General features: G+C 43.3%; 1 protein-coding gene across 1 annotated transcript in view; it reads right to left on the minus strand.

Annotated features, from left to right (window-relative positions):
• The window catches only part of LOC126156790 (cilia- and flagella-associated protein 100-like), a 169030-nt gene that overhangs the window by 21143 nt on the left and 129351 nt on the right, over window positions 1–18536 (minus strand). The window contains exon 6 of the mRNA XM_049916332.1: window positions 16036–16197. Within this exon, the coding sequence (XP_049772289.1) occupies window positions 16036–16197 (162 nt within the window). The remainder of the gene's footprint in view (window positions 1–16035; window positions 16198–18536) is intronic.

Here is an 18536-nt window from a genome sequence, read left to right on the forward strand (position 1 = left end):
AACAGAAGTGCAATGCTTCCACAAATTGCTGCAGATTTCAATACTGGGCCATCAACAAGTGTCAGCAGGCGAACAATTCAAAGAAACATCATCGATATGGGCTTTCGGAGCCAAAGGCCCACTCGTGTACCCTTGATGACTGCACAACACAAGGCTTTACACCTCGCGTCGACCCGTCAACACCGACATTGAACTATTGATGACTGGAACATGTTGCCTGGTGGGACGAGTCTCGTTTCGAATTTTATCGGGCGAATGGACGTGTACGGGTATGGAGTCAACCTCCAATCCATGGATCCTGCTTGTCGGCAGAGGACTGTTCAAGCTGGTGGAGGCTCCGTAATGGTGTGGGGCGTGTGCAGTTGCAGTGATATGGGACCACTGATACATCTAGATACGACTCTGACAGGTGACACGTACGTAAGCATCCCTTCAGATCACCTGCATCCATTCACGTCCATTGTGGATTCCGACGGGTTTGGGCAATTCCAGCAGGACAATACGACACCCCACACGTCCAGAATTGCAACAGAGTGGCTCCAGGAATACTCTTCTGTGTTTAAACATTTCCGCTGGCCACGAATCTCCCCAGGCATAAACAGTATTGAGCATATATGGGATGCCTTTCAACGTGCTGTTCAGGAGAGGTATCCACCCCCTCGTACTCTTACGGATTTACGGACAGTCCTGCAGGATTCATGGTATCAGTTCCCTCCAGCACTACTTCAGACATTAATCTAGTCCATGCCACGTCGTGTTGCGGCACTTCTTCGTGCTTGCGGCGGCTCTACACGATATTAGTCAGCTGTACCAGTTTCTTTGGCCCTCCAGTGTAGAATTTGTAAGTAGGCTGTTTATGTTTTCTTATTGGCAACGTTACGTAGCGCTCTGTATGAAAATCACTGGCTGTGCTGTGTGCAGTCTGTGGCTAGTTTGCATTGTTGTCTGCCATTGTAGTGTTGGGCAGCGGCAGCTGGATGTGAACAGCGCGTAGCGTTGCGCAGTTGGAGGTGAGCCGCCAGCAGTGGTGGATGTGGGGAGAGAAATGGCGGAGATTTGAAATTTGTAAGACTGGATGGCATGAACTGCTATATATATTATGATTATTAAGGTAAATACATTGTTTGTTCTCTATTAAAATCTTTCATTTGCTAACTATGCCTATCAGTAGTTAGTGCCTTCAGTAGTTTGAATCTTTTATTTAGCTGGCAGTAATGGCGCTCGCTGTATTGCAGTAGTTCGAGTAACGAAGATTTTTGGTGAGGTAAGTGATTTGTGAAAGGTATAGGTTAATGTTAGTCAGGGCCATTCTTTTGTAGGGATTTTTGAAAGTCAGATTGCGTTGCGCTGAAAATATTGTGTGTCAGTTTAAGCATAGTCTTGTATAATTTTTCTAGGGGGACGTTTCAAATTAGATTAGGAAGTGAGACGTTGAACGTAGTCAATGAGTTTTGCCACTTTGGTACCAATATATATATGATGATGGCAGAAGCAGAGGAGGTATAAAAATGCAGACTGTTGTAAGACGTCGTGGTCTCCTGACCTTCATTGCTCACATATTCTGTCCTCACAATCATATTCCGCACATCACGATGCTTCATTCGAACCCAAACTCGATAAGATAAAGTCAATGTTGTATGAATTAATGTAAACGATATGCAATTAACAAGTAAGTGCACCGTGCTTGAAATACTCGAGGCTGGCGTACACACATACATTCCAGACACGACGGTCACAGAAGCTTTTAGTTCGGGAGAGAAATCGCACAACAGGACGCCAGTCCCTTCAGAGGACGACCCAGCCTATGTCGGCTGATGACCACCCGTGTAGCGGACAGCGTGGGCCCAAGTGAAAGGGGGGGAACAACCCTGTGTCCGGCTTAAAAGCAAATTCCGCTACATTGTGTGGGAGTGACAGCCTATGCTTTCTTTACACATAGCACGCAGTTTCAGAGATTTTCACAGGGAGACAGCAAACGCCAATGCTACAGGTTTCCGGATTGGTCACCTTAAACTAAACGTCATTCTCCCGTTTTAGAAGAGCAATGCTGATTGGCAGACGATATTTCTGACGCCTTGAGCTGAAGGAATAATGGAAGAGACCAAAGTATATACCCCTTCACGTCTGGCGTGGAGAGGCGCCGTTCCGTTGTCACTCTTGGAGCGAGGAACAAGTCTCTCCTCAGTACTTCACTGGGAGAGCACCTCTGTCGAGAGCGAATCGGAGTGCTACTCTATATTGAGTCCTTGCGATTAAGCGTTGTTCACTGTGTTGGCCGCCACACTTATTGTGCGGTGTGAACAGACAGAGTTATAGCTAAACACCTGCGAGCGAATTTTTAGTGGCATCGCAGTGTACTGGTTATCTGACCAGTGTACCACGCCAATAGTTAGACTAGGGGCGAATAGGAATCCTTGACTTCATCATGGCATAGGGAGAGTTTGATTGACGAAGGTCAATCCAGGTAGAACGAGAGTTATCTTATTTGCCAGCAGCAAGCGGTGCAGACAGCAGTCATCGCAGCTTACGGTATTGTGCGCTACAGCTATTGCGAGCCCCATATTTCCTCCACAACAGTACACTTCACTGCATTTCACATGCGACAGCCTCGACCATACCTAGCAACATTATAAAGGATTATTATTCAAGTTGAATAGGCCATTCTGCCAAGTTAACAACCATCTTAAACTTTGAATAGAAATTTCATTAGCGAATCCTATCCTTGAGAGGTAACTTCACATTCCGAAAAGACCCAGGATATAACTTGTTCAATTCATAACTAGAAGTGCCATTGTGATTTCTCAGAATTTTTGCAAAATCAATAATAACTTCCGTTAGTTTCATAATTTTCTTACACTAACTAGCACTACTCCAGTACCCAAGTATCCCACTAGTTATGTAAGAAATTTTGTGAATTTTTGTGTCATTTCCTTACAGCGGACGACTCCAGAAGATATTTATTGCTGAAAGTTTTTCAGGCATTTCTCTTTAGAAAGTTAGGACCGTCTGTCTGACTTCTGTAGTAGTGTGGGGGTGGAAATTGCATCTTGCAGGAGCCACAGGGTAAAGGGTACATCTCAGATTAATCCGTTGCGCAGAATAACAGATCAACCCCACACCTCAGACTGTCAATACCAAGAAAAACATTTATGAAAAAGAAAAATTTAACAACAAATATAAATTTAAGTTTAACTGAGTTAGTGCCACATGCAGCTGTCATTCTGCTTGACTGCAGTCTTAGACCATTGTCAGGTATCTTATCAAACGGAAGCACCATGCGTTCGATGTATTAGCACTCCTTAAGTATGAAACATAAAAACAGGTCAGATTTTAAGAGATGTTAGAAAAAATACAACTTACTTTATAAAACATTAATCGTCGGCACATTATGCAATACAAGTTCCTGCATCTGTCTATATTTAAATCGCGTTCACCGTTATTGTGCCTGTAAGTGTAACTGTCGTAATTGTCATAAATTTAAGTGTTTGGAAGTCATTTCTGAAATTGTCTGTCTGGAGTATAGCTTTGTACAGAAGTGATTCGTGGACAATATACAGTTCAGACAGTAAGAAAATAGATAATTTTAAATAAAGTGGTACAGAAGAATGTTTAGAATTAGATGGATAGATGGACTAGCCGACGAGAAGATAGTGAATCAAACTGAGGACAAAATAAATTTGTGACGCAGATTGACCAAAAGAGGGGATCAGTTTATAGAACACATCCTGAGGCATCAAGGAATCGTCAATTTGGTATCGGAAGGAAGCTCGTGCGTGTGTCGTGGGGGGGGGGGGAGGGGGAGAAAAGTCACAGGTCACAGAGGGAGATCAAAACTTGTATATACACTCCTGGAAATGGAAAAAAGAACACATTGACACCGGTGTGTCAGACCCACCATACTTGCTCCGGACACTGCGAGAGGGCTGTACAAGCAATGATCACACGCACGGCACAGCGGACACACCAGGAACCGCGCTGTTGGCCGTGGAATGGCGCTAGCTGCGCAGCATTTGTGCACCGCCGCCGTCAGTGTCAGCCAGTTTGCCGTGGCATACGGAGCTCCATCGCAGTCTTTAACACTGGTAGCATGCCGCGACAGCGTGGACGTGAATCGTATGTGCAGTTGACGGACTTTGAGCGAGGGCGTATAGTGGGCATGCGGGAGGCCGGGTGGACGTACCGCCGAATTGCTCAACACGTGGGGCGTGAGGTCTCCACAGTACATCGATGTTGTCGCCAGTGGTCGGCGGAAGGTGCACGTGCCCGTCGACCTGGGACTGGACCGCAGCGACGCACGGATGCACGCCAAGACCGTAGGATCCTACGCAGTGCCGTAGGGGACCGCACCGCCACTTCCCAGCAAATTAGGGACACTGTTGCTCCTGGGGTATCGGCGAGGACCATTCGCAACCGTCTCCATGAAGCTGGGCTACGGTCCCGCACACCGTTAGGCCGTCTTCCGCTCACGCCCCAACATCGTGCAGCCCGCCTCCAGTGGTGTCGCGACAGGCGTGAATGGAGGGACCAATGGAGACGTGTCGTCTTCAGCGATGAGAGTCGCTTCTGCCTTGGTGCCAATGATGGTCGTATGCGTGTTTGGCGCCGTGCAGGTGAGCGCCACAATCAGCACTGCATACGACCGAGGCACACAGGGCCGACACCCGGCATCATGGGGAGCGATCTCCTACACTGGCCGTACACCACTGGTGATCGTCGAGGGGACACTGAATAGTGCACGGTACATCCAAACCATCATCGAACCCATCGTTCTACCATTCCTAGACCGGCAAGGGAACTTGCTGTTCCTACAGGACAATCCACGTCCGCATGTATCCCGTGCCACCCAACGTGCTCTAGAAGGTGTAAGTCAACTACCCTGGCCAGCAAGATCTCTGGATCTGTCCCCCATTGAGCATGTTTGGGACTGGATGAAGCGTCGTCTCACGCGGTCTGCACGTCCAGCACGAACGCTGGTCCAACTGAGGCGCCAGGTGGAAATGGCATGGCAAGCCGTTCCACAGGACTACAGCCAGCATCTCTACGATCGTCTCCATGGGAGAATAGCAGCCTGCATTGCTGCGAAAGGTGGATATACACTGTACTAGTGCCGACATTGTGCATGCTCTGTTGCCTGTGTCTATGTGCCTGTGGTTCTGTCAGTGTGATCATGTGATGTATCTGACCCCAGGAATGTGTCAATAAAGTTTCCCCTTCCTGGGACAATGAATTCACGGTGTTCTTATTTCAATTTCCAGGAGTGTAATTAAAAGTCTGAAGTCATCCGCATGATTACTGAAAGGAATCCGCTAAATTCGATTTACAGTATAAAACACACGATTATAAAGGCTGTAAATTCAACTAAACACTTGGGGATTAGATTTAGAATAACTTAAAATGCAACTATCACATGGATAACGTTGCGTGGAAAGCAAACCAAAGACATCGATTTATTGGTAGAACGTTTAGAAAATGCAACAGGTCTACTAAAGAGACTACTTACACTACGCTTTTCCACCCTTTTCTGAAATATTGCTGTCAGGCGTGGGATCCACAGCAGATAGAATTGATCGAAAAAGTTTAAAGACGGGCACCTCGTTTTGTATTTTCGCGAAATAAGGGAGAGACTGCCACGGATATAATACGCGAATTGGGGTGGCAGTCATCAAAACAATGGCGTTTTTCGTTGTGGCAGGATTTTTTCATGAAATTTCAGTCGCCAACTTTCTCCTCGGAGTGTGAAAATTCTTTGTTGGCGCCCACCTACGGAGAGGAATGTTCATCATAATAAAATAAGAGAAATTAGAGTTCGCAAGGAAAGATAAAAGCGTTCGTGTTTCCTGCGCACTGTTCGAGAGGGGAATGGTAGATAAATAGCTCGAACGTGGTTCTATGAACGCTCTACCAGACACTTCATTGTGAATTGCAGAGTAATCATGTAGATGTAATGCTTCACAAGCAGTCGAGAGGGTTTATGTCCCGCATTTATACTTCTTCAAATTTGAATCTGAAATCGAACTTCTATTTCTGACATTCTGAAGACTCAAGAACAAACTGCAGAAGCACGTGTCGGCAAGAGAACTGCATAGAGAATATTAAACAAAAGTGTCGGAGCTGTCCAGAGAATAGTAAACAAAAGTGTTGGATCAGTAGAAAACTCAGGAAAATTTGTTTTCCTGTCGCCTGACAATCATCGAAATCGCATAGATGGTTCTGACAACGCTGTTTTAAAGTTCTCCGTGTTTGAAATGTGTATAAGAAGGGTTTAATTGAAAGAAGTAACATAGAAGCAGCATGACGAACGTCTGTTTTAAAGATACAAGAGGAGGAGGTAGTTCTACAGTGTATTATTTTGATGAAATGTATTCCATAAATACTGGCAAACGAGTGATGGTAATGGTGCTTTTAAAGTTCCCTTAGGAAAAGGTTCACGGATACTTATTCTGCATGCTGGCTCTTCTACTGAGTTGGTTCCTGAGAGTAAACAGAGTAAACTTGTATGTAGACGTAAGAAAAGCACTAGTGACTACCATTCGGAAATGAACGTTGTCACTTTCAAGAAGTGATTCATTGAACAACATCTTGCCATACCTAGCTTCGAAGTCGATCACTGTAATTACCGTGCCAGTTATCGTTTAGCTGTTACAGAGAAATGAACAACTACGAGTACCAGGAAAGGGAATATTGTGCTCTGACTGAAAAATAAAAATATTCCTGACAATATAAGCCAGACTCGTGCTGAACTCCTGCAGCTCGTTAATTTATAAAAGTCACACGATAGAATGTACAAATTTGACTTACATGTGAATGTGGTCACACAATTTTGCGTTTACCCACATATTACTGTCAGTATAACCCGACAGAATCAATTTGCGCACAGGTTACAAGCTATGTGGGGAAAAACACAAAATAGTCAAGATAACAGACATTGAAAGATTTGTGCTTTAAGCAATAGACAGCATCCCCCTTCAGCGTGGGCACACTGTGTGTAGACTTTGAAACAAAGTAAAGTAATGATCTATCTTAGTTTTAAAGACTCATGGTTTAAAAACATTCTTGTCAACGTATCAAATGGTTCAAATGGTTCTGAGCACTATGGGACTTAACATCTGACGTCATCAGTTCCCTAGAATTAGAACTACTTAAACCTAACTAACCTAAGGACAGCACACACATCCAGGATTCGAACCTGCGACCGTAGCAGCAGTGCGGTTCCGGACTGAAGCGCCTAGAACCGCTCGGTCACAACGGCCGGCTGTCAACATATCAATTGCATACACTGTATATGAGAACTTCCTATCTTTTATTGATTAGGAATATGTAGCCTGTGAAATATTCAGACCATAACGTTCAACTCATTGCCCAAGGAGAAGTAAAGTTTTTCCCAGCCTGTTGTATTACTTGCGAGAATTCGGTTGGATAAATTCGTCAAAAACTCCAGTATTTCGACACGTAAACCCTTGTCATGTTCATGAAACGAATTGGAAGATGTCTTAAAATGAAAGAGAGGGTTAACAGTCGAGATATCTGGTTTTCGACGTTATCAGTCAGCTTCCGCCGAATTATTCATAAAAGATGGTTAATCGTTAGCTAGTTCAATGGATCATAAATGCGTCTCCCACAGTAATGTCGAACGAGTTAGTTTAAACTCATAATACCTCTTGACACCGAAAAATATGATAACATACTGACAATTTTTACGGTAGTCGTTCCTACTAGTGTTTGCTACCAGTAATTCTTTTCTACGCATAGTGATTTACATTGAACAGTAGTGAAACAGACCTACATACGCGCATTATACACTTTTAAAAAATTATATGGAGTAGAAGCAGTTGTCAAACAAATATAATGATTTCGGCTTGAGTTTGAAGTTTATTTTGTTGTGTATTACAAATCGCAATAAATGGCAATTATTGCAACTATTTTCGATGATCTTGTTACACAATCGTCATTTTGAGAAAAATTGTTCTTGACGTCTTCACAAAGCTGCATAAGCTGTTCTCGCCTTCCGACGTCACACAGACAATTGCTGCGGAGCAGTGGACACAACCTCAAGACTCAAAAGTATGAATTCTCTCATGTAGACGAATGATCGATATCGGTTTTAAAATGTATTATTCCCTCATGGATTTGAACGTATAATACGATGTACCGAAAGCAAAGGAACGTGATTGTTGTCCGCAGCAACACAGTTCGGTAACAAGGACTTCGTTTCCCCGCTCTCTGCCGCCATTGATAGCCGGCCGTTGTGGCCGTGCGGTTCTAGGCGCTTCAGTCTGGAACCGCGTGACCGCTACGGTCGCAGGTTCGAATCCTGCCTCGGGCATGGATGTGTGTGATGTCCTTAGGTTAGTTAGATTTAATTAGTTCTAAGTTCTAGGCGACTGATGACCTCAGAAGTTAAGTCGCATAGTGCTTAGATCCATTTGCCGCCATTGATTGTTTTGTTTTGTTTTAGGGCGCTAAAACAACTGGGGTCATACGCACCCAAGTCAAAACTATAGAACTCGAAGACAGAGAGGAGTTAAAAAAACGACTATACGTCAATCCCAACTGACATGGATGGGTAAACCTCGTCCCCTCCACGCCGCCCTATCGCTCAGCCTCTATGCGCGTAAGTGTCGTCTTACGTGAAACGGGCTGCAGTAGAGGAGTAGAGGGCGCCCTATCTCCTGCAAAGAAAACAGCAGCTGTGACGCATATATCGATATACCAATGCATCGAGTTCTAGCGGTCATCAGCAGATGGCGCCCGAGCAATAATCTCCGTACAGCCCGGATTCTGGTCTCTGTGCATAAAATTTCGGCGGACCTGCATCTTACTGTCATCACATAGTCCGCCTTGCTGTAGTCAGGCAAAATGTTTCGATCGATCTGTTGGTGACTGAGGAGTATTTCCTTTAGCTACTTTTTAACCTTACGCTATTGCCTGTAACAGCGGCTGAAGAAGGAACTATGACGTGAGCTCGATAAAACTGCCCCTAAATCACAACAAAGGCCAGCTGGAAGCCGGATGTTAGAGTAACAAAAATACCGTTTTGCAAAAGATTCTATTTAAAAAAGGCCAAACGGATAGTGTTAACAGAAGATTTTAATACATGTTAAAATAAAATCATTCCAATGCCGGCAAAACTGCAAGAACTTCCTAGATATTCTTCAAGAAAATTCCAAGAGTGGTTGTAGGTAATATTTTATCTGTGGCCTCATAGATAAAGGACATCCTGAATACAATACAAGCAAGAACGATTTAATGAGGAGACTATCTCATGAGGAACTGCACTAATGAAATTATTGAGTGGGGCAAGGCAAAGAAAGTGTAATAACAAATGGTTCAAATGGTTCTGAGCACTATGGGACTTAATATCTATGGTCATCAGTCCCATAGAACTACTTAAACCTAACTAACCTAAGGACATCACAGAACACCCAGTCATTACGAGGCAGAGAAAATCCCTAACCCCGCCGGGAATCGAACCCGGGAACCCGGGCGTGGGAAGCGAGAACGCTACCGCACGCCCACGAGCTGCGGACGCAATAAGAATTATTTGATGTATGAACTCAAGAACATCCTGCAGAGGCCCTTTAGGAAATTAGGTATAATAACTACTGATTCCAAACACATTTACTCTTTAATGAAATCTGTCATTAAAAATATATCTCTTTTTCAAACGAACAGCTCAGTTCATGGAATCCAAACTAGAAATAAAAATAATTTTCGCAAAAATTTGAAGTTACTTACGTTGGTCCAGATAGGTACCTATTATTCAGTAACTTGCAAGCAGCCTTAAAACGTTGAACTATTAATAAGTTCATTTTAAGAGATGCCTAAAGGATTATTTTTGGTCAGCTTCTCCTATTCCACTGATGAATTTCTTAGTAGAACCAACTGATGCGTGTATGTTAATGGCAATGCCAAATAATGCGAATATTTTTACAGTCTGACTTCTGTACAAAGCCAGTGCAGTAATGCGAGCGTTGTAACTAAGCACTGCAAAATGATTTTTCTGTTTGGTGATGCATAGCTACAATAGCCTAAGAATTATCATGCACACCTTTGTGTGTCCTTGTTCTTCTGACATTTTCTACATTCTGGAGGAACTACTAACTATGGAACTATTGAGACGAAAAATACATCTACTCTAATCCAACTGAAAACTCTGGAAGGAATTAACATGTCCTGCGGCAGCAAACTGACATAAAACTTGGTATAAAAACCCAACTGCGATCTTAAGTTAGTCAAGCAACCATCCAAAATAGTGCCCAACCAATCTGTGCGCTACTCCTCCTAAATGGAAAATCTAACAAAAAGATGTCGGAATTTCAAACTCAGTAGATGCCCACAGCCAATAACTCATTGTGCCATTTTCCTTAAAAGAACTCGACCTAGGTATAAACATAATGAAAAGTGGAAAAGCAGTTGGGGTAAACGAAATTTGTGTCGAACAGACAAACGCTTTGGCTATAGATCCAAACGATGAATTCAGTATTTTATTAACCACTCCCTCGAGAAATGCAAGATCCCAAAAATGCGAAGAAAAACAGACTGGGGAAGTGCCCGAAGAACTGTCGCCCAATATCGCTCTTATGTCACCTATACGAACTACGAGGTCTGCTCAAAAAATTCTAGAACATTCGTAATTTCGCACCAATGGTGTGTTGGAGTGAAATGCTGTTGGCATCCCTGCACACGTCTGTGTTTAACGTGTAGCTTCCGGAAGCTTTGTTGTTGTATGTCTATTAGTTACTGTTCCGTGCTGTATTGAGTAGAACGTTGTAGCACACAGTTTGCGAGTTTCGAGATGGCAGAGTTAGAGGAGCAACGCGTCTGTATTAAATTTTGTGTGAAACTCAAGAAAACCTTTACAGAGATACACCAAATGATGCAGGAAGGCTACGTGATGAGTGCTAAAGCCGTAGTCCGTGTTACGAGTAGTTTACACAGTTTAAAAATGGACGGACGGAAGTTAAAAACGACTCTCGTTCAGGACGCCCGTTGAGTCTACCAAAGACACTTATGTCAGGAACTTCAACACAATTATGCGTGCCAACTGAAGACTGAGTGTCCGAGAGATTGCAGAAGAATGTAACATTTCAGTTGGATCATGTCATGAAATTCTGACACAGCATCTTGGAATGCATCGTGTTGTCGCCAATTTCGTCCCACGGATCATGAGTAAGGACCAGAAAGACCTTTGCCTCGCAATCTGTGAAGAGCTTTTGGATCGTGCAAATGAAAACGAGATGTTTCTTAAGAGAATCATAACTAGTGATGAGACGTGCGTCTACGGTTATGATGTTGAGACCAAGGTTCAGTCTTCACAATGGGTCTGTAAAGGTTCTCCAACACAAAAACAAGCTCCCCAGGTCAGGTCAAATGGCAAAACCATGCTGATAGTTTTCTTTGACTTTGAAGAATTAGTTTATCATGAATTTGTGCCACACTGACAAACTGTTAACCAGTGGTACTATCGAGATGTGTTGCAACACATGCGAGAAAATGTAAGGAGGAAACGGCCTGAAATGTGGAGGAGACAATTCATGGCTCTGGCGTCGCGATAACGGACCCGAACGTTCATCCCTGTTGGTGCGTGATTATTGCGCAAGAAACGAAATCACTGTGCCGCCTCATCCTCAGTATTCTCCAAACCTGGCCCCTGTGGACTTTTTTTATTTCCAGCGCTGAAAACCCCGTTGAAAGAACTAGGATTTGCAACAATAGACGAGATAAAATAAAATTCCCAGACGACACTTCGCGCGAGTCCGGCCCCGGTAGCTGAGTGGTCAGCGCGACAGACTGTCAATCATAAGGACCCGGGTTCGATTCCCGGCTGGGTCGGAGATTTTCTCCGCTCAGGGACTGGGTGTTGTGTTGTCCTAATCATCATCATTTCCTCCCCATCGACGCACAGGTCGCCGAAGTGGCGTCAAATCGAAAGACTTGCACCAGGCGAGCGGTCTACCCGACGGGAGGCACTCGTCACACGCCATACTTCGCGCGATCCAGCAAGGGGCGAACCAAGACTGCTTCCGGAAGTGGAAGCGGCGCTGGGAGCTGTGTATCAGTAGTAGAGAAGAGTATTTCGAACGAGACCATGCACAATAAGAAAACGGTAAGTGTCGAAAAATTTTGTGAACGAAGCTCTGGAATTTTTTGAACAGGTATCGCATGTGAACGACTGATACAGAGCTGCCTGCGTAGCAGGCAAAGTGGGCGCAAAGCTTTTCGGTCCAAAAGGCCTCTTTCAGACAAAGAAAATCTTGCTCCAGCCACATATCATCCCATATCGGATATATAGAGGAATAAAATGAAATTATAGTGCATAGTCAACAAGAAAATCGTATTTTGCACTTTCAGGATCACTCGGAGAAATGTTTTTTATCAAACAAGAAACTGAAGGGATCGGAGAAATAGAGTCATAAGCCACAATTTTTTCAAAATTGAGTTTTTCATGCTACGACATTCTTAGCGATGCCCTCTTCACGTTCTGTTGAAAAAGTTCCGTCTTTCTGCACCCGATGGCAGGGTATGATTGAGTAAGTTCTATACTTTGCCATATGGTGATATGTTCAGAAGTCTCACAGTCACAAGCCACAGCAAAATTGCAGATAGCTAGGAGCATATGAAGCTTCTTCGCATATTCAATGAATATTCATAAGTGACACTAGTGGAAATGAAGACTCTGATCCATTTGACACTGACAGTGATGGATCTTGGCATCCATCGAGCTATAGTTCCAGCTTAGATGATATTTCAGTAAGTAAATAAAAGTGTTCATTTCTGGTAACTATTGTTCAGTGGCTTGTGAATTTGCCTCTCTTAAATTTCCTCACATATTTTATCGCCGTATTTTGTGTAAACTTTGAAGGCATATTTCAGTGATATCTTAACGCTGTAATAGTGCACCTTCAATGAAAACAGGCTTGTACACACATTTTTCTCATGAATGCCATTTCGGCGGTATGTAATTTTTTGTGTGATTTACGGTTATATCTCACTCGAGTTCTGAGACTATTTTGCTCTTCATATTACAGCTTAAAATAAGTCGAATAACTGAAGAATCGCGACAGAAGCCTAAATCTCAAAAAAAGGAAGAAAATACTTACCAATGGAAGAAAATGAAGGCGAAACATCGACGTAATGCTGGTCATCAGTACGTACCTTCCAAACCCAACAAGAGTGTTCCGGTATGTGTAATGGAAGTAATTATTTGCTAGGAAGCTTTCCTGAGGGTTCATGACTTACAGATACGTGCGAGAAGAGCGAGGAATTTACAACAAATGAAGCTGGGTTTTCCTGTTCCAAAAGAAGAGGGTGGTGGTTTGAATGTAGACACTGTACTATAAGTCTCTCTCTTGTTCCAAACAGAATATTGTTGAAATATTTGTGTTAGGAAATCAAAGGACTTTTTCTCTTAGGAAAACATGGAAACTAGCCACATAAATGTCAAGATGGAGCTGTGCAAACCGTCATAGATTTTCTCAACGCCATGCGAAACAAACAGTCATTAGAGTTGGCAACAGGACCCCAACAAAGTGTATCTGGAATGTGATCTCACAATTTTACGCTTACTTCGAGATAAATACTCGGAATACTACAAAGAAAAGTGTGGTCCTACGGTGTCTGAAACTATATTCGGAGTAATTTTTCTATTCGAATGTCAAATAGGCTCCAACCCTACCAAAAAGTAACAGCTGTTCAAAAAGTGATGCCTCTCTAATGGCGATAAATAACCCAGAATTAAATGGTTCAAATGACTCTGAGCACTATGGGACTTAACTGCTGTGGTCATCAGTCCCCTAGAACTTAGAACTACTTAAACCTAACTAACCTAAGGACATCACACACATCCATGCCCGAGGCAGGATTCGAACCTGCGACCGTAGCGGTCACGCGGCTCCAGACTGTAGCGCCCAGAACCGCACGGCCACTCCGGCCGGCTAACCCAGAATTATATGCATTAAAATTTACAGGAAAGAAACAACATGAACTGTATCTCAGGAAGGATGAGATGGGCAAAATATGATTGTGCCTACAACTGCTCTGGCTGAAGAGAATCCGAAAGAGCACCTTGCAAAAGTAAGTGACATATAACAAACGTTACCCACATCTATATTAAAATTGGTACAGCTTATTACAGGAGGAAATCGTGGACTTCTAATAACGATATTCGCGACTATGGATCAAATAAGGGATATATGTTGCATGGAGTGGGAAAGATGGAGGAGGGAGTTCACATGAAGCTGGGAGCTGCTTGATAAAACACTTCGAGGTAACTAACCCTCAAACAAAACGTTTCCTCATAATCATAGATAACTCCAAGAGACAGGCAAGGAAGTGTGCTTTTATTGCTTTGGAAATATCTCTTGTTTGTGAATCAGTCCAGTACTGTTTCCCTGTGGTAGGTCACACTAGACTCCCTTGCGATCGTGATTTTAGTCGTACTCAGTGTATGCAAGAAACGCACGTCCAATAGTGTACACACCAGATGAATGACCAGAAGTGGTAAAATTTGCTAATCCAAAAAGTTTCTTTGTGATCAATAGTGAAACAAACGAGTTCAGAAATCTGGATAAACTTAACACATTAGCCTCGAAACCAGCCTTATTCACACCCAGAGATCCGATTCATTTCAGTGAAGCTACTCAATTCGAGTCTGAAGATAACTTCAAGCTAAGTGTAAAGCACTGCTTCTCAGACAAAGGAGCCCTCACGTCAGTGGCTATTCATATCAAGAGGAAGGGAAGGCATGTTGAGCCAGATCCATTTCAGTTGCCAGTAAAATACAGAAAATGGCTTTCTATTAACTAAAGAAAGCGACGATGTACTGTCTTTCATGGCATACATAGCTGCAGCAGATCAACACTTCTCTCGGTCATGTACTGGGAATAATGTGTAGAACGATGAGATACAGAAACTTCCTTGATGTGTCTATCTCAACGTAAAATACTTTATTACACTGAGAGAGAGAGAGAGAGAGAGAGAGAGAGAGAGAGAGTAATCACAAGTTAGGTGTAGTTCAAAATAAATCCTTATAAATTAATATTTTGTGTTCTAAATTTTTTCCAAGGGATCAAATTTGTGAGTGAATAATCGTTTTCTAGACGACGAAGAGTTATTTTCAGCTATAACATTTGTAGAAAACGTATTACGCAGAACCTTGCCGTCACTAGACATAGGAATTATTTGTTTTCCAACTTTAATACCAAAATACTGCTGTGACATCACATTGCAAGGACACCATAGAAAAAGTGTGAACGATAAAGCATACATCTTTTCATTTCCTTCGTCCCCCAGTTTTGAAGCATCTACATCTATATCTATACTCTGCAAACCATCGTGAAGCGCAGGGCAGAGGTTACGTCCTATTGTGCCATTTAATACGGATTCTTCCCGCTCCAATCACGTATGGAGCAAGGAAAGAATGATTGTTTGAATGCCTCTGTGCACGCAGAAATTATTCTAATCTTATCCTCACAATCCCTCTGTGAGCAACACATAGGAAGTTGTAGTATATCCCTAGAGCCATCATTCAAAGTCGGTTCTTGAAAATTTGTTAACAGACTTTCTCGGGATAGTTTACGTCTGTCTTCAAGGATCATCCAGTTCAGTCCTTCCGTATTTCTTGACAGTCTCCCAAGGATCAAACAAACCTGTGACCAGAGGTCAAAAATACCGCTTCAACTGTAAGCTGTGATCATACGTGCTGCCCTTCTCTGTATACGTTCCTTATCCCCTGTGAAGACCTATTTGGTACAGGCCCCACGCACTTGACCAGTATTCTAGAACCAGTCAACGGGAAATTTGTAAGCAATCTCCTTTGTAGACTGATTGCACTTCCCCAGTATTCTAACGATAAACTGAAGTCTGCCACCTGCTTTGCTCACGATTGAGCCTAAGAGATCACTCCATTTCATATTCCTACAAAGTGTTACACCCAGGAATTTGTATGAGTTGGCCAATTCCAGCATGCGGTCGTATTTCCGCGAGCTTCCACTAGCCTATGAGGAGAGACGCGTCTTGCACAGCAGAGAGCCTTACCTGGTTCAGGTCGTGTCGCATAGCCTCGAGCGGTGCCCACAGCTCCTCTGTGAGCAGCAGTGAGTTCAGAATGTGGCGCTCCATCGCGTCGAAAACACTCATCAGCTCCTCCGGGTCCTTGAAGAACAGTGGGACTGCTTGGACTTCCTCGGTATCTTCATCCTGTCATCAGACACATACTAGTTAGCTGTGACTTTTCTGAATTAAAAAATCAGACTTGGCGTATGATGCATAGTAGAACATAAAAATTTATTGAATATTAAGAACAAAACTGTAAAATAAGTTTGTTGGAAACGATACTGAACATCCAATGGTCAAAGTACATAAAAGCCAATATAATTACTGAGTTGCACGTTCATATTTAAGCCAGAAGATCCGTATCAGCTAGGCCCGATTGCTAGTTTTGACACCATATAGCACCACCCAGAGGATACGCCCAGCTGCTGAAGAGGTACTCTCTGCAGACCTACGTACAAGGCATAAATATTCCAAAAAGTGGAGGTTAACACCATATCCAACGAAGACTGAAAATAGTTGCTTTCATCTTAAGAACAGAATGGCCAGTGCACAGCTAAATGTCACCACCAAGACTTCCTAAAATACTTAGGTGTAACACTTGACAAAACCTTTTCCTACAATAAACACACGTAAAATACAGCAACAAAGCTGAGTTTGCACTATAACGCCGTATATAAGCTGAGTGTGGTACATCATAGAGCGCAAGAACTACAACACTACGATGTTATTCCTTATGACTTGTCTACTTTGCTGCAGAGTATTGTGCTCCAGTATAGCGTAATAGTTCACATATGAGAATAATCGATGTTCAGCTAAGTGCAGCAATGAGGACAATGACATGGTGCTAAGATCTGTTCCTCTTCACTGATTACTATCTCTAAGAAATATTGCGCCACCGGATCTGCGAAGGCTGAATGTCCTTCTCAAAGAATGTAGTTGTTGTTATTGTTGTTGTTGTCTTCAGTCCAGAGACTGGTTTGATGCAGCTCTCCATGTTCTCAAAGTATATGAAAAACTAATTGTAATTCTCCATCTGCCAATCCACTTTGATGTACCTGCACTTAAAATGCGCCAATTAAGATTCAGGCAGCCACCCATCTCATTGGCAGAATCGCTGCAAGCAATGGACTTGAACATGAACGGGAAGTCGTCAGAAACGTGGGCTAACACTGCATATGAGGACTATCAGCCTCTCATAACACCTGCTACAAGGCCAGCCGGCATGGAATCACCGTGACATGCTTAGAACACAATTTGCAGGATTCATACACGCCATGGCATCTGTGCTGAAAGGCTACGCTGGCGGAAAAGGCTTTTTCTTTTCAATGTGACTTTGGGAATGAACATCAGACCATCAAACACGTTGTAGCAAGCTGTAGTAGACGAAGTTACCCCAGGAATTTAGAAGGATTCTTTGAAGTGACAGATACAATCCTTACAGGGATTGAAACTTGAATAATTAATTACGGTTCTAGCACTATTTATTTTGGAAAATTATGAAACTTTGAAGAGTTTTTACACGAATTGCACAACAGTTATATTAATTAAGTCTCAAAGGGGATCAAGCTCCAAAACAAAAACACTTGGACAATAAAATCGAATGAGCTACTCACACATTGTCGTATTTAATCAGTGAATGAGAACCATCTGCCACATATATAAAGCAGAGTGTATTTATGTGAGTATCTGCATGATCTGCTTCCAAACATCTTGATCCATTTCAACCAGATGCAGCACAAAGACAGCAGACCTCATAAGTACCAACACTGTGGGGTTTACAACGTCCTAGCTCCAACGAAAGTGGAAATATGAGCAAAAACATTTTTTGAGCCCTTGGCATGTATGATGCCGTGCACAACAGGCATATCGTGTGGGAACAGAATCTGCCTGCCAAACCAACATGCTTTGCAGGGCAGCCTGCATGTCTGGGGCAAGAAATAGTTTTCCAGCCTCCAACATGTAGGCTGCCCTGCAAGACAGGTATGTTGTGTTGGGGCAGTATTTGCCTGCTTTATCAATGTACTTTGTGAGGCAGCCTGTACATAAAGACAAGTAAATGATTTTCAAGCTCCTGATGTGTATCCTGACCTGCATGAGATACATGTTGTGGGAGTAGTATTGGCATCCTTTATTAAACTGTATTGCAGGGGTTACACATGCAGATAAACATAACTGGGGACAGGCTGAGGTGGTTGGAGGAGGGATGAACAGAGCGAGAGGGAGGAGGAAATGGTCAGAGGGAGGATGGGGAGACACATGAGGCAGGTGGAAGCTGTAGACAGATAGTGACGAGGTGGAAAAAGAAGAGGGGGAGGCAGAGATGGAGAGAGGAGGGAAAGGATGTGGTCAGGGGAAGGGGGAGGAAGGTATGGTCAGAGAAAGGGTGTGGAGGAAATGGACAAAGAGAGAGGAGGATGAGATGAGGAGACAGAGAGAGTGGGGAGGAAGAGACGGACAGATAGGGGTAGGAAAATGAGATGGAA

The sequence above is a fragment of the Schistocerca cancellata genome, chromosome 2 (genome assembly GCF_023864275.1).
Source record: "Schistocerca cancellata isolate TAMUIC-IGC-003103 chromosome 2, iqSchCanc2.1, whole genome shotgun sequence".
Classification (NCBI taxonomy): Eukaryota; Metazoa; Arthropoda; class Insecta; order Orthoptera; family Acrididae; genus Schistocerca; species Schistocerca cancellata.